Here is a 23,442-nt window from a genome sequence, read left to right as displayed (position 1 = left end):
CAAAGATGATGTTAATACTACGTTAGGAAATGTTAAATCGGCTGTTAGGAATTGGATTGATTCCCATGAAGAAAGTGTAAGTTTCTGTTATTAATTGGCAACGTTTAAAGGATTGTATTTCTTAGGCTAATGGACATCATTTTAAGAGAATTTCATATTTTATTAATGCTTATACTAAAGTATAAGCTAACATACTTACACTACAGTAATAAATATAAAACAAAACCGATTTTTGATTCCTTATATTCCAATATTTATAGGAAAATGGGGAGTAATGATTTTTTTTAATTTCCAGATAATTAATTTTTAGTTCACTAACTTTTTTTAATAAATATAAACAACTGGGAACTTTTCAAAGACCAAGATTGGGTGCCGAGAAGAAACAGCTATATTATTATAAAGGACTAACTTGGCATGAAGTAGAGAACACATTTGCATACTTCCAGCATCATGCGTGCTTCGCATTCCATTTGACAATTTTTGAAAGTGTATGTCCTGAAATACCAATGCGATCAATGAATTATTATATTATAATTACGGGATTCGGGGAGGTTGTGGGTTAAAATATAATCGAATGAAATGAAATGAAATCATATTACTAAGTTTGGTCAAAGAAATGACACATTATTGTTAAAAGTTATACATTTTACTATGTATGTAGCGTAGATAGCTTAGACGTCTAGATATAACTATATATGCTAGAAAAAGAAGAAGTGTGAAGAAGAGTTTGTTGAAAATAGCGCTGTTGGCCTCTCTGTTCAACGAACGCACGCACACTAAAATAAAAAATAATAGTGTGATGCGTTGTGTAACAAGACGTTTAATCTAGAGTATAGACTCAAGACGTATTAATTACATAAGGGACTAGTTACCACAACTTCGGAAAAGGTTGGGTTTCATGAGAAGAAGCTTCCCAATGCCAAAAGTCGCCAATGTGCGTAAACAATTCTCATGAAATACTTCCAACCTATACTCGCTTCAACTGTTGATGTTCCGACAGTAGGTATTTTTATGTTTTTTACACAGGAACGGCGAACGGCCTTGTGGGTTCTTTGAAGGGTGCTGTGGCTAGTGAAGTTACTGGGCTAAAGAGACTCAACATCTTAGGTATGTCTGAAGTGACGGGCGCAATTACAATGGTGCTCAGAGTGGTGTGTTCTACAAGGAATCCTGAGCGGAAGTGCATTGCAATGGGCAGTGCGTATCACTTATTGAGCCTGCCTTGCACTCGAACAGCGGCATGGGAAGTAGCGAGGAATGGAGTAAGGGTCGTATCGTGGCTACCTTACTCATCATGCCGGACTGCATGCTCCTAGTCCACCGCCTATTATTTTATACCACGCAAGACGCGTGCATTTTTTTGGCATTTTCTACGACAACGCATATGTAAACTAAAAAACATGTCGTCGTAGAATAGTCAAATGAAAGGTCCTTAATATTTATTGATTCGATGTCAATTTATTTGTATGATATTGATATACAATTAGCTATACTAAAAATGCATAGCGCGCAAGCTGTCACGGTTTCAGAGCGCTCGTTGCGTGTCACGCGGACTGCAACTTTACTACTACACTACTTGGTTGTATGAAGGCCCTCGGCTTCGTCTCCTACCTACAAATTACACCCACGTAGAAAATAACATTCTTTTCTTCAATTTCTTAAGTTCTCATTTCTGTCACATCCGGCACGTAAGTAATAGATCAACTATAATGGTTAAACAATTACCAACCTGTAAAAAACCAATGCTTTTTCGCTAGAAAATAAACAGAGTCGTTTGGCCACGTCAATGTCTTTGAGCGCTGGTTGAGCGTCGAGGATCTTGGGCTTGATGGCCACACGTGCTTCTATGCCTGGTCCATAGATCTCTCCTAGTTTTGCTATTTTTGGAGTTTCCGTTGGATTATGGAGTAATATCTGGACAACCAATTTGAGTTGGTTATGGTAATTTTTGTTCGGTCTGTGCATGTTTTATTGTTTGATAAAGTGCCAGTTAATTTCAACTTTGAAGATCGGACACGCGGGGGTGCCATCTATCGCTACTATACTTCGACCCTATGTTGAAACTGGTAGCAAATTGGTTGCGCTAGGTGCGACAATTGCGTGACATATGTGTGGGCGCTGCTCATAAGCCTGCACACCCCTTCTTCCGATTGCGACCGCCGTACGAGAAAGTGCTCTCCGAGACGTTCTTGGCCGCCCATCGATTGTTGAAGCCACGTTGGTTCCTGTAGTGCCGTGCACCGTGCCGGTGGATATTGTGTGGCGAGGGGCAGTAAAGGTAGGTGGTGTAAACATTGTTCTTTTTTTCACAGTTGGTTTTATTACGCCTACCAAACAATTGTAGATTGTATATTTAGTCCATTTCCAGAGGGAGGCTCCTTTGCACAGGAAGCTGGCTAGATTATGGGTACCACAACGGCGCCTATTTCTGCCGTGAAGCAGTAATGTGTAAACATTACCTACTGTATTTCGGTCTGAAGGGCGCCGTAGCTAGTGAGATTACTGGGCAAATGTGACTTAACATCTTTTGTCCCAAGGTGACGAGCGCAATAGCGCAATAGTAGTGTCGCTGAGAATTTTTGGGTTTTTCAAGAATCCTAAGCGGCACTGCATTGTAATGGGTAGGGCGTATCAATTACCATCAGCTGAACGTCCTGCTCGTCTCGTCCCTTATTCTTATAAAAAAAAACACTCGCTGTGAGTGATACGTGAACCATACGCGTCTAGTAATATCTAAACGATTACTTATGAAACGGCGAGCACCGAATCTTTGACATTTTTGATTGATGACTTCGTCGGGATCAACTAAAAGAAAACTGATAATCTATTAAGAGTAAACACTGGTAGTCAATTTTCCATACTAATGTTCTCGACTCTTTTTTTTCTTGGTCAAAATTATTTTCAAATTAGATCAATATCATCATTATCTGTGCTTCTCTGTTCTACTTTTCTTGATGTAATTGATTACATAATCAAGTTATTGTAGTAGTTACACACACATACATATGTGCTAGAGTCTTTCAATAAGTGCTTAAAACGGCTTGATCATAAAAGAAGAGAAGAGAAGCCTAGTATACAAACCCACCAAAAATAAGCGAAAAAAAACAGCAACCTACGCAGATATTTCTAATAGGTATATAGATTCCTTCCGATTAAGTTTCTCAAACTTGGTTTATTTAAAAAAGATTGGTTTATTTTTGGTGCAGGAAATTACCAAGAACGAAACTCAGATTTTTGAGCTTTCGACTCACGATCACGACCATCTTGTTCACGAGACATTAGACATTACAAACAAGGTATTTAAACTCAAAGGGTTGATGCATCCAATAGAGAACTTTATATTTATACAGTTTATTCTTTATAAATTTTTATAATATTTTTAATATTTAAAACGCTTTTAATTTAAAACACGATCCATATATTGGATGCAATACCTAACAAAGTAATCTGTTTTGTACAGCCATTGTAAAATCGTGGCCGTTGAGTTTCTTGTATGTTCTTCTCACGAGATCTATTATTCAGAACATATGGTAGATTCAGTAATTCAAAAGAAATATTTACAATGAAGATTCAAAAGCGCTTAGTTTAAGCCTAATTGAATAAAGTTTATTTAACTTTGACATCGATTTATGTCGGAGCTGGAGTTGTTCTTATCACATTGATGTTTGTCTCGTCCGCGTTAGAACGGTATGTTGTTTTAGAATTGTCAATTTCGAAATGGATGCCAAGATTCGACTAACTACTAGATACAGATACTAATTTTTTAACACTATAACCTTCTCCACGTTGGTAGACTTTCCGGTGAAATCCACTTACTTTAAATCCAACACTTTTCGTAGAAGCACAGTAATATTCTGGAATATTTGCATCCAGAATTAGCGTCAACCCATGATCAGTACCAACACCTGTGAATGACGAAAGTATTAAACGTAAAGTCAAATTCAGGTAACTTACGATAATTTTAAGAAGTTTAAATATTTGTACTTGTACCTATACGTAGGTTTATGGAATGGTGCTGAAAAGAAACAAGACAGCCGTATTTGTGCAGTTATTTTACAAGTTTACTGAACTAGATCGTAAGCAACTTTTGCACTGTAATATTGGGAATTTCAAGTGAATAATATAAATGTTTGGTTTAATGAGACAGGCCTTTCGCGACAGACAGTGGATAAATTTAAATTACGAATTATATAGATGCACTTTTATCAATTTTTAACAAAAAATAATAACCACATACTTAATATCAATTCTCTATGAAATGTATCCAAAACTTAGATTTAGTTAAATAGGTAAGTCTTCTAATTATACATATATAATAAATAATCATCAACAACAGCCGAAAGATTGCTGGACAAAGGCCTCTCCCAAAGATCTCCACGACGATCGATCCTGCGTTATCTTCCCTCATCCAACGTATTCTGGCAATTATATATAAATATTTTAATTTCGTACAGCTGAGATGCAAAGTAAGACATTTCAAAAATAAATTAAGTAGTCCTATTCACCAAAATATGTGTTAAAGAGAGATATTACATAGTTATTACTTATTACATATCATAATATTAACAAAAGAATATTTTCTCGTTTTAGTTTTAGAAATCGTTTCTACATGAACTTTCTAGCATAACGCGTCTCAATACATAATTAAAAGATTTCAAGTTGTAGCAATATTTATGGCCTGACAAATAATTTGCAGGAGATCTATGGTCGACAATATCCAAGGAAAGTTCCATTATATACAAAGGTCAATTCAATAGAGCTGTAAAGGTAAGAGTAATTCAACGATGTTGGTACCTTTTGGTTTCCACGGAAATCCATCAGGTGGCGAGTTGTGTGGATAGCCGGTTTCCGGCGTCCAATCAACGGCAGGTGATGGAAATGTGATGTTCATGTCATTCAAATCTTTTCTGTGATACAAAGAACATTGTCATGAATTTAACAACAATAATATTAGAGTACAATTTGCTTAGTTATTTGTACGCAACTTTTTATTATTTTATTCTTGATTTTGCCATTTCAATAATCTGTCTATGGAAAGTTTTGGTGAGCACTTATTCGGTATTGGTATTTTTATATTAGCGTTTTATATGGATGGAAAAATAAAATTGACATAGTAAAAAGTACATTTAAGAATTGGCAGATTAATTATTAACATCTGGATTCTGAACAAGCTTTTTAAAGCAAGTTTGGTTTTTTAAGCAAACGTTGAACCGGCCCTAGGTGATATTATATTTTTTTTCTAATTCATTTGAATAACCGGCGACCCGCATATGTATTCTTATGCTGGTAAGTGATCACGTAAGATTAGTGTTATCTGGTACCGATAAATCAGAAGACTTAGGCCGACCTTCTGTTTGCGCTTTCTTTGAAGAAACCGTTTTTTTTTCCTATTTTTAGTTACTTTGCTATTCTAAGAAATGTAGCCATAACTAAAAAACCATTTTAATGCATATTTTCCTTCCCTATCTCAAAATTACCTAATATAAACATGTCGAATATTTGAGTATATTTCTTCTGCAAATCAATGATATGTTTGGACGGCTGTAACATACATTACTGTTCTGGAAATGACGTATACAAAGACCATGCAGACGTCTCTTTGGGAAATCTTCGACCGATACCGGAAGAAATTTACTATCGAGTGCTCTCTCTACAAACTAATTTGCTTTGTAAATTGCAGCCATTGTAAATACTCTATTGATTGAAAAGAGTGGCTCTTGGAATATCTTGTATGTTCTTCTCAAGATCTCTACTTTTTCCGAACATCTGGTTGATTCAGTAATCTAAGAGAAATATTTATTAGTAGGTAACAATTCAAAAGCGCTTAGTTTAAGCCTAATTGAATGAAGTTTATTTGACTTTGATAATATAATATGTTCAATGAGTTGTTTGACGTCTTTCCACCTTTGCACGAAACGCTGTGGCGTTGTAACCAAGGTTGTGACCTTGGTTATCACCCGCACCATGCGGATCTGAGGTGTTCCTCCACAGTGTGGTTTTCAAGGAACTTTCTGTCACGTACGACCAAGATACCCATTATGATAGCTTGTCGTTCGCACGAGCTCATAATCAATAAATGTAGTTTTTTAGGAATTTTCTCGAAATATCCAGAATGTTCTTGACAAAATGATCGAAAATTAGTTAAAATTAGACCTAACAGCAAATGTCCGAACGTTGATGTTTTGCTTGCAACCGTTGAAAACTAAATACAGTCTTGAAAAGAGGATGACAATTCTCTAGATCTTTCTCGTGTTTATTTGAAATAACCTCCCTGACTACGCATTACAATTATGTAAAGTAATACATAATGATATTAAAACTTACGGATTCCTGAACATCATATCCCTGTGAACCACGTTAAAGGTGCAACATAATCCCTCATCAGTAAGTTGTGCATTAAATAAATCGTAGCAGTTCATCGTCTTTGAGTTCCACATACATTTCGTGAGCATTTCTTCGCAAGGTTGAGTAACCTGGAGAAAATATTAATAGTGACTTACAATGTATACAAACCGATTTGTCCCAAATAGTTCACGTTCTAGTGAACAAACCTTATTTTCAATGTAACCCTAGGGAAATGTTTGAGCCTGAATAGCTATCGATCCCGATCACCTAGAAACCCAAATTCTATAAAGATTATTCGCTTGTACAAGCCTGTTAATCTTGTGTGTTAGACTGCCTCTCAAGCTATGTATTGCGGGCTTGGTTCCCTACTGAAATATTGCATGAAGTTCCACATCTGGGTATATGTTTTTAATTAAATTAGTAAATTTCGATCGGGCAATAAACCACCGTTCATAAATGTAAGTAGTTGTTACAATCCCAATCCACGAAGTAAATAACATTAAAAAATTCCAATCTATCTCGGCGTATTAGTATAAGATAAAAAGCAATATGGCTTTGTTTGTTCGTAAGTCAATTTTTACCGTCTAGTGACGACCCACTCTGCCCTGGCATGCTCCTGCCCGTATATGCACGCCAGGTTAAGCATATGTAATGGTAGATAAAACTTAATCTCTGGGAAATGTTTGAACCGGAATGGCTTTCGATCCCGATCCCCTATAAACTCAAACTCAACGATTTTAATCACTTCTCATCAAGACCTTTCCAACCATATGTTATGAGGTTACATTGTGGTTGCTGAGAAATAAAATTTCCAAAGCCGTGCTTTATATATCTGCATAATAATGTTGTGTTCTGTTGAATTTTCAGATTCATGCTCATGTAAGTAATTTGGACAAAGCAACTCACACTCCTACGCTTGCAATGAAAAGTTCTTGTGATTTACTATGGTCCAGTATCCCTAATAAGTGACACAGTTGTTAAGATTACGGATAACTCGTCTTCTTCGGCGTTACACTCTTGTCAGAGTGGTCGTGGTCGTCACGTCGAGGTTAGTGGCCCGTTTCACAATGCGACGCCACTCGTCGCGAACTGCCGCTCTTCTCGTGCATTCACGGATAACTATGCACATTAAAAAATGGGAAACCAATCGCAATATTTCATAATATCTATTTCTCTTGACTTTCAATGTGATCTCGACAATTATAGGCCCCCTTAGCTGTGCTAAAAGTAGACTCGCTATCATATGTAACATGAAAGTTTAAAACTTTCGTCGACACGAGTAATTGTAGGTTTAAAAAAATATTTGAATTTGATGAAATGATTTCGCCACTGACATATCAAAATGTCCTTATGAAAAAATGCTTAAAACGCTACTTTAGTTGCTGGAAAAACAATTTTTTTTTTATTCATACTTTCGTGATGTTTATACAAAGACTCGCTAATCTACTTTGTATTTTTCTCAATAACTTTATGAAATAATACATCGATTTTTTCTAAAAGTTATTCTCATCAAGATCTTTCAAGCCGTTATTGGATATTAAAAGGATAAACAACAGTCAGATAAAAATTTTAATTTTCGTAGAATTGGTGACATTTATAAAACGTTTATTTATTACAAGAAAAATTACGGGCGAACAAAGTACACTTGTGAGAAGTGAAACCTGCATTGTGCATGAACCTCTAAACTGCAGATGAAGTCCTGGTACATGTTGCTAGGATGACGCATGATTTCAACCGCTATGAAAGACATTACTATCACCGCTACCATATTTATGTTTTCCTGGTGTCTATGTGTCATGACGTAAGAAATCAGAATATTGTCGCGTAGCAACGCTTCGACATACATGACGAGAGTTGTCAAACTTGAAGGCATTGATAATTTCGACAGCTCCGAGAACAATACTCGTAGCTCAGCGGAAAAGTGTTAACTTTAGACGCTGGAGACCCGGGTACGATTCCTACCAGCGTAACGAGTTTTTTGGTTTTGTAAAATTAAAGAAAATTTCTAGTGAGTTCAGGATAAAATCAAACAGAAAAAAAGGATGGATAATATATAAAAATAGTTAAAAGAAATTTTTAGTACAATTTAAATTTAAAGATCGAAGAGAATCATTTGAAAATGGAACAGACCCGGGGGTATATAAGCCTTAAAAAGCGTGGCTTAGTGCGGATCTAGTTCAGACTAGAAAGTAAAAAGGAAAGTAAAGAAGTTTTCACTTCAAAAAATTTGATTACAGACAGACACTACAGATTTCAATAGTACTCGTAGTATTGATGAGCTTGTAAGTACACTTCGGTCACGAGATTAAATGACCAGACCGCGTCATGACGCTAATATCATACTGTTAACAAATGTGATATAAAATGCGTATTTACCTTGATAAGAAAAGTCCTAGTATGGTCCCAATCTGCGGTGTCAGCGATTTCATCTTCAAATAGGTCGGCGTCGTTTTGTGTTGAACATAAACTTTCCAATAACTTCTTGTCGACAGGATCTCTAAAATTAATATTCCATAAAATACGAGCTATTCATTAATCATTTTTGGATTCTTTACACAAAAAAATATAGTACAGAAGGAATTTATTAAAAAAGAATTTTTAAATAATTTCTATGAATATTTTTTACTGCTTTGAGCTTACACTACTTACGTCACTTATTATGTCAGAAAAACCTCTAAAAGTAAGGCTAATTTGTATTTCTATTTGATAAAGATATAGGAGAAAAGAAATTGATACAAAAATCTATGAATATTTATGCTGCTGGTATTTATAGTGCTTTTTACTGATAGGTTTTTATTCTTATGGAACCCTTTGTCACTATATTGACTATCTTAATTTAAGCTACAGAATAACATTAATACTTTGATCATCACAGAAAATATGCGCTCTGTATACTGATAATATATATTAGTTTCGCCTACAGTATTATATTTTAAAAATAGTAGTAGTATACAACCCTAATTCGAATCTACGTGGTATATAAAAATGTAAAAAAAACAAAACTACCCGCAGTTTAAAATATAACTTACCCATAAGCAACATAGCGTTCAGCCACCGATTTTTTTGCCTGGTTAACATTGCAAATCGTCAATGCTGGAAATGGTAATTTATTCAGTGGCATATCTTCTGGATTGATGCTAACAATCATTGGTGACATCCGCCATTTTGCGTATACGTTTAAAATGAAGAATCCAGCGCATATTAAAGAGCAACTGAATGCAATGAGCCAGAAAAACCTGCACATAATATTTAATTATATTTGACACGCCACTCAATAATCGCGTACCCATAATACATCCATATACCTACAACACGGACTAGTAAAAAAATAAGGACTCCATGTCACCTTACATAACAGTGTAGCACCAAAACAAGCCGATTAACGTGTAAATACATAGCCCCACGCACACACTTACACTACAAACAGGCAGATAGGCGGCCATTATGAGAATTGTCATCGTCTGTGACAGATTAATTTGCGTCTCAATAAATTATTTTAAAAATGCCGTCGTGCGTTGTGAAAAAGTGTAAAAACGACACTAGCATAACGGTGCTTCACTTGCTAATATCATGGCGGGGAGTCCTTCTTTTTTTTACTCGTTCGTGACCTACAAATAAATTTTGGAACGAACATTGCTCCGTAGTTTTTCCAAGTCAACTGGATGTATAACAACATAGATACACTCAACCAAAAAGTATTTTCAACTTTCTTCTAGTTTGTGTTAATTTGGATTTATCGCTAATAAGTCGCAATAAATCGTTTAACTATCGCACTGCGTATTGTGGTACGGAGCTCGTAGCTGTAGTCAAGCGCAAGTAATATAGCGGAACCTGATTTGTTATAATATTTCTTTTTATTTCCTTCATTTTTATAGAGAACAGCATTAAATGATTACATTATTTTTCATTATTTCAAGGAATGCGAATTATAATTAATTGTATGTTATCTAAGGACCTGTTTAACCTTTACTACCACCATACCTTTCAAACCAGGTTAATTTTTTTTCTCCAATATACCGCAATCCATGCAGTGTCGACGTGAGTAGATATTCTCTTAAATCCTTTGTAACAGTTTTGTTACGGATTCTTATATTATTACTTTGTTCACGTGGTACCTTGAATGAAGATTAGTTATCACATGAACAAGAAGGATCTGGAACACGTAGCGAATAAAGATGGTACTGCCCGTGTCTCAATACGATATCCGTGATCAAGTGTGTTTTGTCTCTGCTTTATGACTGTGTATAAAAGAGACAACAATATTGATGATGGTTTAAGTATTAAGACATCTGGAATACGGACCTCTATAAATAAATTTAAATGTTTTATAAAAAATGGCTCTGTCGTAAATCCTATTACCTCCATAGATGAATATCTAAGTGATCGGACAGCCTGGGACTAGATTATGATTATTTTATAGCAATAGAAATGACTGTACAACATTGTATATTTTTATTGAAAAGAGCGCATAAAAAGAATGCTGGGAGAGTTTCTTGAGCGGCTTCTTCTCTCTCTGAGCGCCATTTGTTTCAGAAGCGGTAGTAGTATCTAGTATACTAGAAATGACATCAGAAAGAATTCTAAAGGAATCAATTTTGAGAAAATAAATGCCTGCCTGACTGCCAGTAAATTATGAATGTTGGAGTGTTTTGTTGTCATTTTTTCTTTACGGAAGTGAGACTATTATTCAAAAATAGCATTGTCACGCGTTTTTTTCTGCTAAGGACTACAATATAATACAATATTTTTGTAGAACATTGTATTTACATATCACTCAAATATCAAACCAGCGGAAAGAGCTTGTTTGCTGAAAGAATCTTTTAATTAGTTTTGCATTGCACATGTAGATACAACCAAACTATGGAATGAGCTTCATTGCGTGTTGTTTCTAGCACGATACGGCATTATAGCAGGGGCGTAGCTACCACCGTATCTGCAGTATCAATTATACGCGCGGAAGCAAAAATTAATAAAAAGTTTTGTTGCTTCCCGAAAAAAAGGACAAGGAGAGTGTACATTTAATTTGCATTGTTCGTAAAAAAATTGGAAGATGTGACAGATAGATAATTATGATTAATAAATATTTCTTTTAATTTTATGGATTTTTTTTTATGAGAAATCTTTACCCATCTTTAGGGCCCCCAAGCAAATATTTATGCGGGGCCCCGCCAAGTCAAGCTTCGCCACTGCATTATAGAATCATAGTAGCCTCTGGAAGTACACCATGTTTATCAATTGTATTGAAAAAAAAAAACTTTACTAAACACAATTGATTTATATGATAACATACGGCAAACATTTTATACGACTATTACGTAGCTTTTTGACACTCGCAAGTTCGCGATTTTAACAAGAACCCTCAGTTTGGATACCTATTTTTATAACCTACGTCTTAGAGAATCATTGAGAGCAAAATTCGATGTATGCGATGTATATGCTTTTACAACAAGATCCCAGAAAATGTTCAAAACAAATGTATTACGTTATTCAAAAGAATTGTTAAAAAACGTTTGTGTTGTAAAGGTTACTATAACATAAATGACTTTCTTAATGATACCACAGATTGGGAATGGAGCGACCGCCCTCAGGCTATTAAATAATAAGTTTAATTGTACAATGTTACTTTGTAAATGTTACTTTAATTGTAAAAAATATTTTTGATGAAAAAAAAAAGCCCGCTGAGTTTGTTGCGCCCATTCTTCTCAGGCCTGAGGCATTCACTTTGGAATGGGTGGTAGTTTTTTTTGACTTTCAATAAGTGATTTCACATCCTATTTTGAATAAAAATATTTGAATTTGAATTATGTATTAAGTATTAGTAAGAATATAATTTTGTATTGCCAATACAAATTGACTGTCAACATACCTCCTTATTCAAAGCTGTCTTTCTATCCCAAGTGTACCAGGGTGTGGAATATTGTGGTATATTATCATGACGTATCCATTCATTATGCTGAAACAAAAAACCATTTAATTAAATTATAATTTTATATTCACAAAATACTCATGTAACAAAGTGGAAACTTCTTTAGTTGCTGTTAATTATTATTATCTCCATTATCTGTTTAAGATTTATTTTGTCGGTATTTAAGGAGGTTTTGTTACCAGGCGAACATAAGGGTATAGAAAATGGATGATGACCGATTCTCAGACCTACCAAATATATCGTAAGACGCATGACGTACCGTTGTCATAGTGATAGTATTATATTTTATTATTATTACTTGTATTTAATCATTAAATTATTATTATTATTGTATTTTATACTTTAGTCTGTGCTTTTCTTATTATATAATATACTGCATTATTATTTTGACAAGTTAAAAATATATCTATTTATAATTTAGAATTAATTAGAGCCACATTTATTTTTTTATCTTACATGTTGATTCCGCCTGTAAAAGTTCACTAACTCAGCTATGTATCAACTTCTAAGACATTGATTATGTAATTTTATCAGTGTATTTAGGGCTCCTGTGCACAGGATACCGGCTAGATTATGGGTACCACAACGGCGCCTATTTCTGCCGTGAAGCAGTATTGTGTAAGCATTATTCTGATTCGGTCTGAAAGGCGCCGTAGGTAGTGAAATTACTGGGCAAATGAGATTTAACATCTTATTTCTTAAAGTAACGAGCGCAATTGTAGTGCCGCTCAGAATTTTTGGGTTTGTCAAGATGCTTGAGCGGCAATGCATTGTAATGGGCAGGGCGTATCAATTACCTTCAGCTAAACGTCCTCCTCGTCTCGTCCCTTCATCATCATCATCATCTTCAACCAGAAAACGTCCACTGCTGGACAAAGGCCTCCCCCAAAGATTTCCACGACAATCGGTCCTGCGCTGCCCTCATCCGACGTATTCCGGCGATCTTGACCAGATCGTGGGTCAAACTTATGGGGGGTCTACCAACACGTGCGTCAACACAACCCTTATTGTCATAAAAAAAGTGAGCGGTAATGATCACTCACCACCTAATAAAAACTTAAGCGGTATCTGCAAAATTAATTAATACGTTAATAAAATGGAAAAGCGTTACCATTTTTGAGGAAATAGAACCTCCCCCAATTCTCTTTTCTTTGCTTTTAATCGCCATTTTTAACACTGATTAACTTTGATGGTATGTCGTGACCAAAATCATCATCTAAATGCCACGTAGTCCAGCGTTGAACTTTCCAACATTACTTTGTTCCTAACTCAATTTCCACCACCCAATATTTGCGGTGTAATCGGTTGATTTAAGATCGCTTGATAAATCACCCTTGTCGCGCCCAACAACTGTCTGTGGCAAATTATATACTTTAAACTAGAATTATCGGCTTGTCCTTCTGATATTAAGTAACGGTTGTTACACTCAATCGTAAATCAAGGAGCTATTTCTTAAGTAGATGGACAATAGTCGTTATCTTTTTAACCGACTTCAAAAAAGGTGGAGGTTCTCAATTCGTCGGTATGTTTTTTTACACAAATTTACGAATAACTCAATACGCACGCAAACCGATTTGGATGATTCTTTTTTTATTGGAGAGGATATACTTTAAAGGTAGTTTGGTGAGAGTTTAGTTATGTTCTGATTATGGGATCCATGACAAAGTAACGGAACTATTCAATTGTTAGGAGCAAAATAACGATACTCGGCCGAATCTTTTTTATGCTATCCGGATATTTAAGTCATATACCAACACATAGTTATGGTCTAGTAATTGTCTTAGTCGAATATGATGATCAATGGGCCTCCTTAACGACTTACAGTAAGGGTGCGATCTGTGGCAGAATTTCTATCTGTTTGTAATCAAATTGCAATATGCTAACGTTCATTACTGCATGGCAAAATTTAGTAGATCAACACATATTTAGACAAATGACTAGTCGGTGTCAGCCAAGGTAGGTTTGTACATACATAGTTATAGGTGAGATGTGCTTTAGTCGCACGTGCGACGTTAGGAGGCGAGAGGCGAGAGTGGGTCCGCGGCGGGAGGACACCGATTCCAAAAATAACAATAATCGTAGCTAGAATTAGATTGTATAAAAAATACGCAATTATTTTTATACTTTTTAGTGCACTTATCTATTGTTTTGGAATAGCGTTTTTGAAGTCGGTTGTTTTTTTGTCAATTTTTTTATTATTTATGGTTCCGTACCTCAAAACGAAAAAAGGAACCCTTATAGTATCACTTTATTGACCGTCCGTGCGTCCATCCGTCAGTCTATCTGTGGGTCTGTCAAGACACTTTACCTCGGAAACCTTTGAAGGTATTGAGTTGAAATTGAAACGATATATCATACATATTAGATATCCATAGTTTCTTGAAGCAGTGAAAAATAAAAACATCTAAGTTAACGTAAAAAAAAGATAGGGCCGAATATGCATCAATAAACATATATTTAGTAACTCTTAAGGGAATCAAGATTTATAGGGTATTTTCCGTTGACCTAACACTATGAAATTTGGCAAGTAATACTGTCTTATAATAAAAACAGGGTCAAAAAGTGAGAAAAACGGGCGTAAGAAACTCAGCGGTCTTCATTTTTTCATAAAAATTTTGCTGCAATATAATATCGTACAATAAAATTTAATATTTATAGCCTGAGGGCGGTCGATCCATTCCCAAACAGTCCTAAATCTGGAACAAATACGTATCAACGGTGCTGATACGTATTGAACTGAATTTTACATTGATTATGTGGTGAAAAAGCATTACTAAATTATCTCAACGTTTTGTTTTTTTTTGTTTTTAAGGGAAACGTTGTTTTACAGTTTTTGTCCATCTACCGCATGTGGCTATGATGCCCACACATAACAAAGGTTTTTTTTATCTTTATATAAGAGATTTCCACGTATATAGTCACTCATCACGATATCTCTGGAACCATTAGAGCTAAAGACTTGAAATTTGGTTGGAATATTCTTTTCTCCGAGTAGAGGTCAGCTAAGAATTTTCCAAAATTCCATCCGCAAGAGTCTTTTTTATTATGAACAGAACAACGTCAGTCGGGTCAGCTAGTTATGAATAAATAAAGCATAGTTTATATAAATTTGTTTTTTTTTTATTTCCGTTATTATGACGATATTAATGTGTTATGTGACCTATGTGAAAAAATGTTTTTTTTTTATAATCTTAAGGGAATGGTATTTGATAAACCCTGCCCATTACGATGCAGTGCAATAGCGCCCGTCACCAAACATAAGATGTTAAGTCCCATTTGCCCAGTAATTTCACTAGTTACGGCGCCCTTCAAACCGAAACACAATAATGCTTACACATTACTGCTTCACGGCAGAAATAGGCGTCATTGTGGTACCCATAATTTAGCCGGCATCCTGTGCAAAGGAGCCTCTCACTGGTAAACACAAGCTTTCCGCACTGCTGCAAATAAACTGTCCACTGCATTGGGAGACAGGTGCGACTTTCAAGACTGTGTAACTTATAAATTATAATCATGATGATGCACAAAAATGGGTTGTAAAGGAGACGTAAATAGGGATAAAGAGTTTCTGTGTCCAGAAGTTTCTTTTCTGTTATAGCTATTTACATACTTCTGTTGATGTTGTAGATGAGGCACGAAGAAGCGACATCTCTACGCAACGCCAAGGTATCCATTCGTTCACCGAATAAATACTGGTAGGCTGGCGACTTTTGAGTCTGTCACACAACACAAGCGATAAATTCCGTCTAGCTAATCTTTCACTCCACTTTCAAAAATGGCCGCCCGACTCTAATTGAAGTCTACAGAAAAGAGACGAGAGTTATACTAATATTTGGACCGATAAAGTTTCTAATATTCAGTACAAATTAACATAATAGTTATAGCAGTGAAAATATCTATATTTTTTGTTAGAAATGTTTACCTTATTAAAAAGGGTTATAAATTAATATCAATATCAACTTTGTAGCGTCTATTTCAAAACGGTACTTTGAAGTCTAGTTTTGTTGTTATTAATATATTTTACCAACATTGTAGGATCGTAAATGTAACGCTTTGACTAGCGTACACGTATATGATATAAAATAACCGTTAATTATTAACTGTGTAAGCACGCGACTTTCACAGAAAAAATGTTATTTAATGCTTTGTTATTTAAAGTTTGTACGTACAATTATGCCATTAAAATTATTATCGCAAAGGCAATCACAATATTCTTTCAGTGTATTTGCATGTCCACCTCCAGGAAATGCCTCCAATTTGTCAATTTTATATTGTACTTTCATTAGTCAATCTATCACTGCAATCTTAATTACAATACATTTGCTTTTATTCAAATGAACTGGGTATTTGTATCATACAATTACAAATGTATTTGTTCCGTCTAGGTTTTTTAGGTGAAAACAAAACAAGCAGAGATTTTGAGTAACGTTTCCACGTGGAAAAATCGTTTTATTACATACGCATACATACAATTATTTATAATATTATGTACAATAAGTCCGTTGAAAAGAATTTCTATAAATAGCAACTGAAAGTCATAGGAAAGAATAGGCTGACGCACTTGCACTTTGAAGATCTAGATTCTAGAAGAAGAACGAAGAGGAGATCGAAGGAGAATGGAGGCATCGTGACCTCACTCCAGGGCGTTAAGTGTTGGGGGTCACCGGGACCGCAGTTATCGCGCTAGAGGCGTTGATACCCGAGGAAGGATGAAGGTTTTCACCAGCGCTGTTGTTGTTGGTGAGGGGCGGGAGCGTTGTGAGCGACCTGCGCGTGGGCAGCTAAGTGAGCGGCACGAGCGGCGGCCACCTCAGGGGTCTCTAAGATACCAGCTCCGTTCTGGGCCAGCTTGATGTTAGCGGGAGGTCCTTGCCATGAAGGAGCACCGTTCCATTGGTTTTGAGCTGGGGCGTTCCATTGGTTTTGAGCTGGAGAGTCCCATTGGTTGTGAGCGGGGGCGTTCCACTGGTTTTGTGCGGGCTTGGCAGCGTTGAGAGCGGCCAGGTGAGCGGCGCGGGCTTGAGCTACTTCAGGTGTTTCGGCGACTGGGGCGGGGGCACCAGCGTTCCACGCGGGGGCAGCAGGTGCGGAGTTCCACTGGTGAGAGGGGGCGCCGTTCCACTGGTTGGCTTGAGCACCGTTCCACTGGTTGGCTGGAGCACCGTTCCACTGGTTAGCGGGAGCACCGTTCCATTTTCCCTCAGATTGTTGCCAGTACTCTTCGTTGTCCCAACGGGGGTCGTATGAGCCATCGTCCTGGGGGTTGTTGTTGTTTTGTGCTGCCTGTTGTAACGCGGAGAGATGGGCTGCCCGAGCCTGGGCGACTTCCGGTGTATCTAAGATATTCCGTCCGTCTTGGGAGAGAGCGATGTTGGCGGGGGGACCGGCCCAACCGGAAGCATGAGCTCCGCACGCCAACGCCAAACATACAACAATCTGTTGACAAATAACACACTGTATTCCATATTTGAAAAAAATATATATAAAAAGAATAAATATATGAAAAGTATTTGAACTGGAGCAACTTCTAATCTTATACTAAGGAGTAGCTCAACTGAAAGAATTGCAAACCAATAATCAACAATTAAATGTTGATTGACGTTAACTACGGAACCTACCCAAACTAGTTCTTAGTACTTGTATAGTTTGTTTATTTCTTAGTATGTCCTAGTTAAGTTTTGTTAATGTTTACATTTAATGGTTGTAATTATATTGAACAGTCGAATGGTAATTAATAGTTGCTGAGTACATTCGAAATTATTTACGAATAATTACTTATTTCGGTATTTAGATCATTTATCGTAGAGGTGTGAATGAATCTATTGTAAAATTCGCTATTGATATTAAGATTATAATCAAAAGATAATCGGAAAAGTCTTGTGGCAAAGGTTGGTCATAATTTTGTTGCATTTGATATTAATTATCATGTTAAAGATCGCGTAAAATGTCAATGAATTAACTGGTGCGTAATAAAATACGTAGCTTATGAGATTACTATGGAATTTGTGGCGAATGTTAGTTCAGTATCACGTAATTATGTCATGGCTTTACACTCTGTGGTCAGTCATGCCAGGCGTCTTACATTGAAGACTTCATTATAATGTTGTTAAGACGCGTTGCTCCTAATAATCTCATTATTGATTTCATTAACTTTGACATTATTTAGCTTCCATATATTGTACTAAAAGGGAGCGTGGAAACTATGCCTTTAGGTTTAATTTGGCATTGTTTAGTTATTACTAGTGCTAACATCTCGTACATGTTTTAAAGAAACAAAAATTTCTCACTAATACTGTCAAGTTAGTTCACATAGCATTCATAACAAATAGAACAATGAGGTTGCATTAAATTCAACTGTATACATTCTGTGGATAATAAATTTTATATTCTAAAAGCACGTCATGTTGCAAAATAATAGATATTATCACTATCTTTGTTAGCTTTCATGATATTTCTTGCCCTTGGTTTATATTTTTACTGTTGAATGGCGAAATTTCTGGCATGCGCAACATTTACAATAATATTATGATGTGAAATAAAAAAAAACCAGGTGCCTCTGTAGCGTTAATTGTTATTTGAATTTAAACGAATTTCAATCATGTTATTTGTTTTGTTTATACAAATTAAGACAGCTATGTGCATGTTATCTGATAAGTATGAAATCGAAATTGACTAACGCAAAAAATCTTACTATTTGATCCAATTGTTTCTAAAGTCACGATTTATAAAAATATATGGAAAGTGAATCTGTATTGCTTCGAGCCGAGATCAGTTATCATCTGTAGTTGGATAACAAAAAATGGCTGAGATATTTAAAGCGTCCATTTAGGCGCGCACTGTTATTGGACACCTGTGAGTTATTTGAACCTACGCTTTCATTTGTTCGTGATTATTAAAAGTAAGTACCAAGTGAATGGCAAGGTTTGAAGGCTAGTTGAAGGCCAGTAAGCAGGAAGCCAGCAATCCGGAGCAGCCCACAAACATTCATTAACTGGTAACTGGTTACCCTCGTGTATTAAATTGACATTTGCCTGCCCTTTTTTATGTGCCCTATTTATGTCTTTACCGCGTTCCATTTTTATCATCGATATTACCGTGGCTATTATTGCTTTTACTTCCTGAAGATATTCAGAGATATTAAGAGCATATCTTGGAAGACATGAAGTTTTAAAAATAGCCTACGAAATTTTAACAACTTTATTTTACATAACTAAAGTTAAATTAGTAAAATATTATATTTAGCTTCAAGACTCTCCGAATTAAATAAATATATATTTATACAGAGAGAAATCTAGCGGTTAATAATTATGTAATTGACTTAGAAAAATATTCAACAAGTCAATAAAACTAAAAATATAGAGCGAGAGACATATAAAAATAAGGCAAGACTAAATTCAAGAATACATTTTATATTTCGTATTTAAATCAAGTGCCTTTTAGGTCTTATGCGAAATATGCTAATGGATAAATAAAGTATTTAAATTGTTGCACCGGATGTTGTTATATTGGATTTAATCTCTTAATACCAGTAGGCGGCTAGTAATCAGAAAATAATAATCCTAAATACAGATTTTGTAGGACAAGCCGTTCTTGGAAATTTAAAACGTCTCGATGCAAAGTTTATCTTTTGAGGGTATTTTAAAATTTACCCTTAAACTACGAAATGACTCAAATCTATATAAAACTATAATCATAATAATAATAAGCATCAGATTAAGCTTTTTTTCGATACATGTAAACGTTTTAATTAGGTTTGCCGTAAAACGTAAAAAAGGCAAGATATATTCTGTCTCATTGATAACAATGTCTTTTCTGCGAATGAAGTTGGTTTTCATCGACGAAAATATAAGTCTCATTCGATTTTTATTTGAATAACCCTTAGGTTGCAATCATGATAAAGCGTATATTTTAGCTATTATCTAAATGAGTTCTATTAAACATTTGATTCACGTTGATCTTATCGATTGCGTAGGCGCCCCAGGCGCCGCCATTCTGAGATGAATATTACTGATTATTACTATATTCTTATATATAAGGATTTTGTTTTACAAGCTCGGTATAATGACAAAAACTACACTATGCACTATTTTGCCTCGTTCTCTTTCTGGAAATACCATTTAAATGGTAATTTTGGAATTTTCCTCACTATCGATTGTAACAAAGTATAAAACATGGATTCTTTAAATATATATTTATCAGCAGTTGACATTGTAGTTAATTTATGCTTATTACGTTTTTACCTTTACTATATTTGGGCAGATAAGCCTTGATTTCAGGAAAGTCTACATACATACGTCACTCTACTTTCAATTTAAAATAAACTTGACAATTGAATGCCGGTTGTTAGTTGTGAATTTGGCAATGATCATGAGGATTTTGTCTACTATTATATAGTTTTTAATATGGTAAGTATCGACATAATTTCATTAAATAATGCAATCGACTATTTCGTACATTACACTCAAGTAAGATATTGTAATATCATTGAGTAATACGCTTTCAGAATACTATTTGCAAATGTCATATTCTATGTACCTATCTAATATTAATACAATTTCGTAATGTGTCTAATGCATACATAAATTGAGCTTACCATGACGCTAAATTTATAAATAAGCAACATCTAACCTTAATTAAAACATAGATAAGATATCTTGAAATGGATTAACAAACAACGTGTATATGCAATAATTTCACGCGCCAATTAAATTTTTAAATTATGTGAATATTAGACAAACTTCTTACGAAGAATTTGTACAAATTTCATAAATCGTGACCTAGCGTAAGTGAGATAGCAGATATAAACGTATAATTGTTAGAAAATTGGAGCAATACCTGCGTGTGCGTTTCATATTATTTTAACTTACGACACCACGCCTTGATACATCATGAAAATTTTCACGGCACGGATCATTGAACAATTGTGTGCAACGAATTTAAAATTACAACGATGTTAGTGAAATATAGAGGTTTTACATCGCGTATGAAACATATTATTGTACAACATAAAGTATGCTGCACTATTGAATATACAAACAGAAGTTTGTTGAAATCATTTTGATTGTTAAATGAATTTAGTATGAAGCGTGTTAGGAAAAGTCGATTTATAAGTAGGCAATTGTGAAAACCACTTGTCAATCGACGCAAAATCAGATCAGCAAATCCAATAGTTGTCGAAGGTCAACTATCACACCTTAGTACTGACAAAGGCATGTTTGAAAACAAGACACCATTACTTGTTCTGTATAACAACGATACTGTTATTATAACGAATGATAAATGAACTGGCGCCGTTAATCATTTCAATCTTAATATTTGCAGTGATTTATTATCAACGAATTTGACTATTGTTTGTTGATATCTTATTTAAAGATCACAATACAGTAAGAGAAGAAGTAAGAAATAAATTATGGAAAAGAGATTGAAGCGTAGAATTACTCACCATGGATTTCATTTTTGTTTTTAGAAGTGAAGCACAGAGAAAAAGAAGAAAAGTTTTGTTATAGTTATTTGTTTATAGCGCTGATGGAAGACTCTAGTCCTCCAGGATTCGCTATGTCTAAGTGCAACTTGCGTCTGTATGAAATGAGGGCGGGAGCCAGCTTATATACTTCAGCGCATGCGCAGAGGGGGTGCTGAGTGCTTACGCGTGAAAGTATTGGGGCATGCCATTGATAATAGCCGACTGTCATAAGCATGTTTTTCAATGGCAATTTTTAGCTTTATTTAATTCCGTGCAGTGATGTATAACTGTCGTATTTGAAAATATTTCGGACCACTTCATTTGCCTAACAGGTACCTTATTAATTTTGTAAGCTAGGACTCTCGAACGAAATACAAAGTATGACCGTTGAAGTTCTAATGTAAATAGAGATTTAAGTAAAAAGAAATTGATTAAAATGCAATTTTTAAGTCTTCTTTTTAAATATAAATATTTCTATTCAATGATGAATATTTCCATCACCTACTGAAATAATCTATCACCCCTTTGATATGATTCGCATGAGATCCGAGATGAACTGGCGCAAGAGGCAAGTACGTATTCAAAAAGGGTCATTCTTAATTATTATCCTTTGAATTTTTGTCTAATACGGTTATTTTTTCTCTTCATTCTTGGTAGGTCTATGACGTGTAAAAATATAGACTTAAGATATTCACAGACTGTTGTATTAAACATCTAAATAATTTATTCTTCTTATTCTCGTTTATTCTGTAACATTTTGATAATATTGCATCATTATATAATTCTAGTATTACATTAGATATCATTTTTGATTTTAATATACTTAAGTTACTATTAAAGTTTCTTTTACTGTCTATATTATTTTACGGTGTAACTTTTTTTTTAATTAACAATTTTATCTTTGAAACAACTAGTGTAAATCAAAATTTGCAGTTTACAAACTAGGTATGACTACTTTTCGAGTCGGAGGTGCAAACTCAGGTGGAATTATCTCCGCCGTTTGTAGACCAATTTGAAATAATTTTTTTTCGTTTGAAACAAGATTCCCAGAAACAATTTATGTAAAATTGTTAAGAAGGAAGAGAAATAATAGATTATGTTATATATTATTTATTAATTTATAATTTAATTATTATTACATTATAGAATATGATCAATGAAAATTTCTCCATACAAACATGCTACTACTCCATTTTAGTGACATTGATATTTCGTGACACTAAAATAATCACATTCCGAACCTTATTAAAAATAAAGAGAAGGCTTCTCATTTAAAAAAAAACATTTTTTTAGTCAAACAATGCTTCTATGATTTAACTATACTAATTGTGAGGACTATTTATAATATAATAATAATAAATCTCTTTATTCAGACCAACTTAGTATCTATTTACAAAGTATTATGATCTACAATCTATGAATATAACAAATTTATTTGTGTTGCTGAACTAGTCTTAACATATTCTATTCAAATACTGAACTATTTTTTGTAGGTCTGTTTGCCAATCGGCAAAGGCCTCCTCCAAACCTTTTCCATTCCTGCCTATCTTGGGCAACTCTATTCCATGTAACTCCTGCTACTACTTGTCTTACATCATCATCCCACCTTTTCTGTGATCTGCCCCTTTTCTTTTTCCCTTCTCTAGGGTACCATCGTGTCACAATTTTGCTCCATTTCTCTTGACCTCTTATCATGTGCCCTGCCCAT

At 34.9% G+C, this 23,442-nt stretch overlaps 2 protein-coding genes across 2 annotated transcripts; both read right to left on the bottom strand.

Moving 5' to 3' along the window:
- Positions 1-1,721: 1,721 nt before the first annotated feature.
- Positions 1,722-10,710, bottom strand: LOC126973979 (pickpocket protein 28-like). The gene is made up of 9 exons (XM_050821327.1): positions 10,705-10,710; positions 10,327-10,460; positions 9,375-9,581; positions 8,722-8,842; positions 6,325-6,473; positions 4,795-4,907; positions 3,817-3,905; positions 1,839-1,914; positions 1,722-1,729 (listed from the first exon to the last, which is right to left on the bottom strand). Exons 1-9 carry the CDS (start codon positions 10,708-10,710, stop codon positions 1,722-1,724), a joined length of 903 nt encoding a protein of 300 aa, XP_050677284.1.
- A 5,975-nt stretch (positions 10,711-16,685) lies between these two features.
- On the bottom strand, positions 16,686-21,843 carry LOC126974048 (pupal cuticle protein-like). Its single transcript, XM_050821424.1, has 2 exons — positions 21,714-21,843; positions 16,686-17,707 (listed from the first exon to the last, which is right to left on the bottom strand). The coding sequence occupies exons 1-2, from the start codon at positions 21,723-21,725 to the stop codon at positions 16,991-16,993; spliced, it is 729 nt and encodes a 242-aa protein (XP_050677381.1). The 5' UTR covers positions 21,726-21,843; the 3' UTR covers positions 16,686-16,990.
- Positions 21,844-23,442: the final 1,599 nt, after the last annotated feature.

This window comes from Leptidea sinapis, chromosome 31, assembly GCF_905404315.1.
Source record: "Leptidea sinapis chromosome 31, ilLepSina1.1, whole genome shotgun sequence".
Lineage (NCBI taxonomy): Eukaryota > Metazoa > Arthropoda > Insecta > Lepidoptera > Pieridae > Leptidea > Leptidea sinapis.
Note: the sequence above shows the minus strand (reverse complement) of the source record. Positions and strands in the feature narration are given on the sequence as shown.

What these genes read in the sequence shown, in the direction of transcription:
- LOC126973979 (XM_050821327.1), bottom strand. An exon ending in GAACGCTATGTTGCTTATGG is followed by an intron (nt 8,843 to 9,374) that starts GTAAGTTATATT and finishes TATTAATTTTAG; the next exon opens with AGATCCTGTCGACAAGAAGT. An exon ending in ATTTCCGTGGAAACCAAAAG is followed by an intron (nt 3,906 to 4,794) that starts GTACCAACATCG and finishes CGTCATTCACAG; the next exon opens with GTGTTGGTACTGATCATGGG.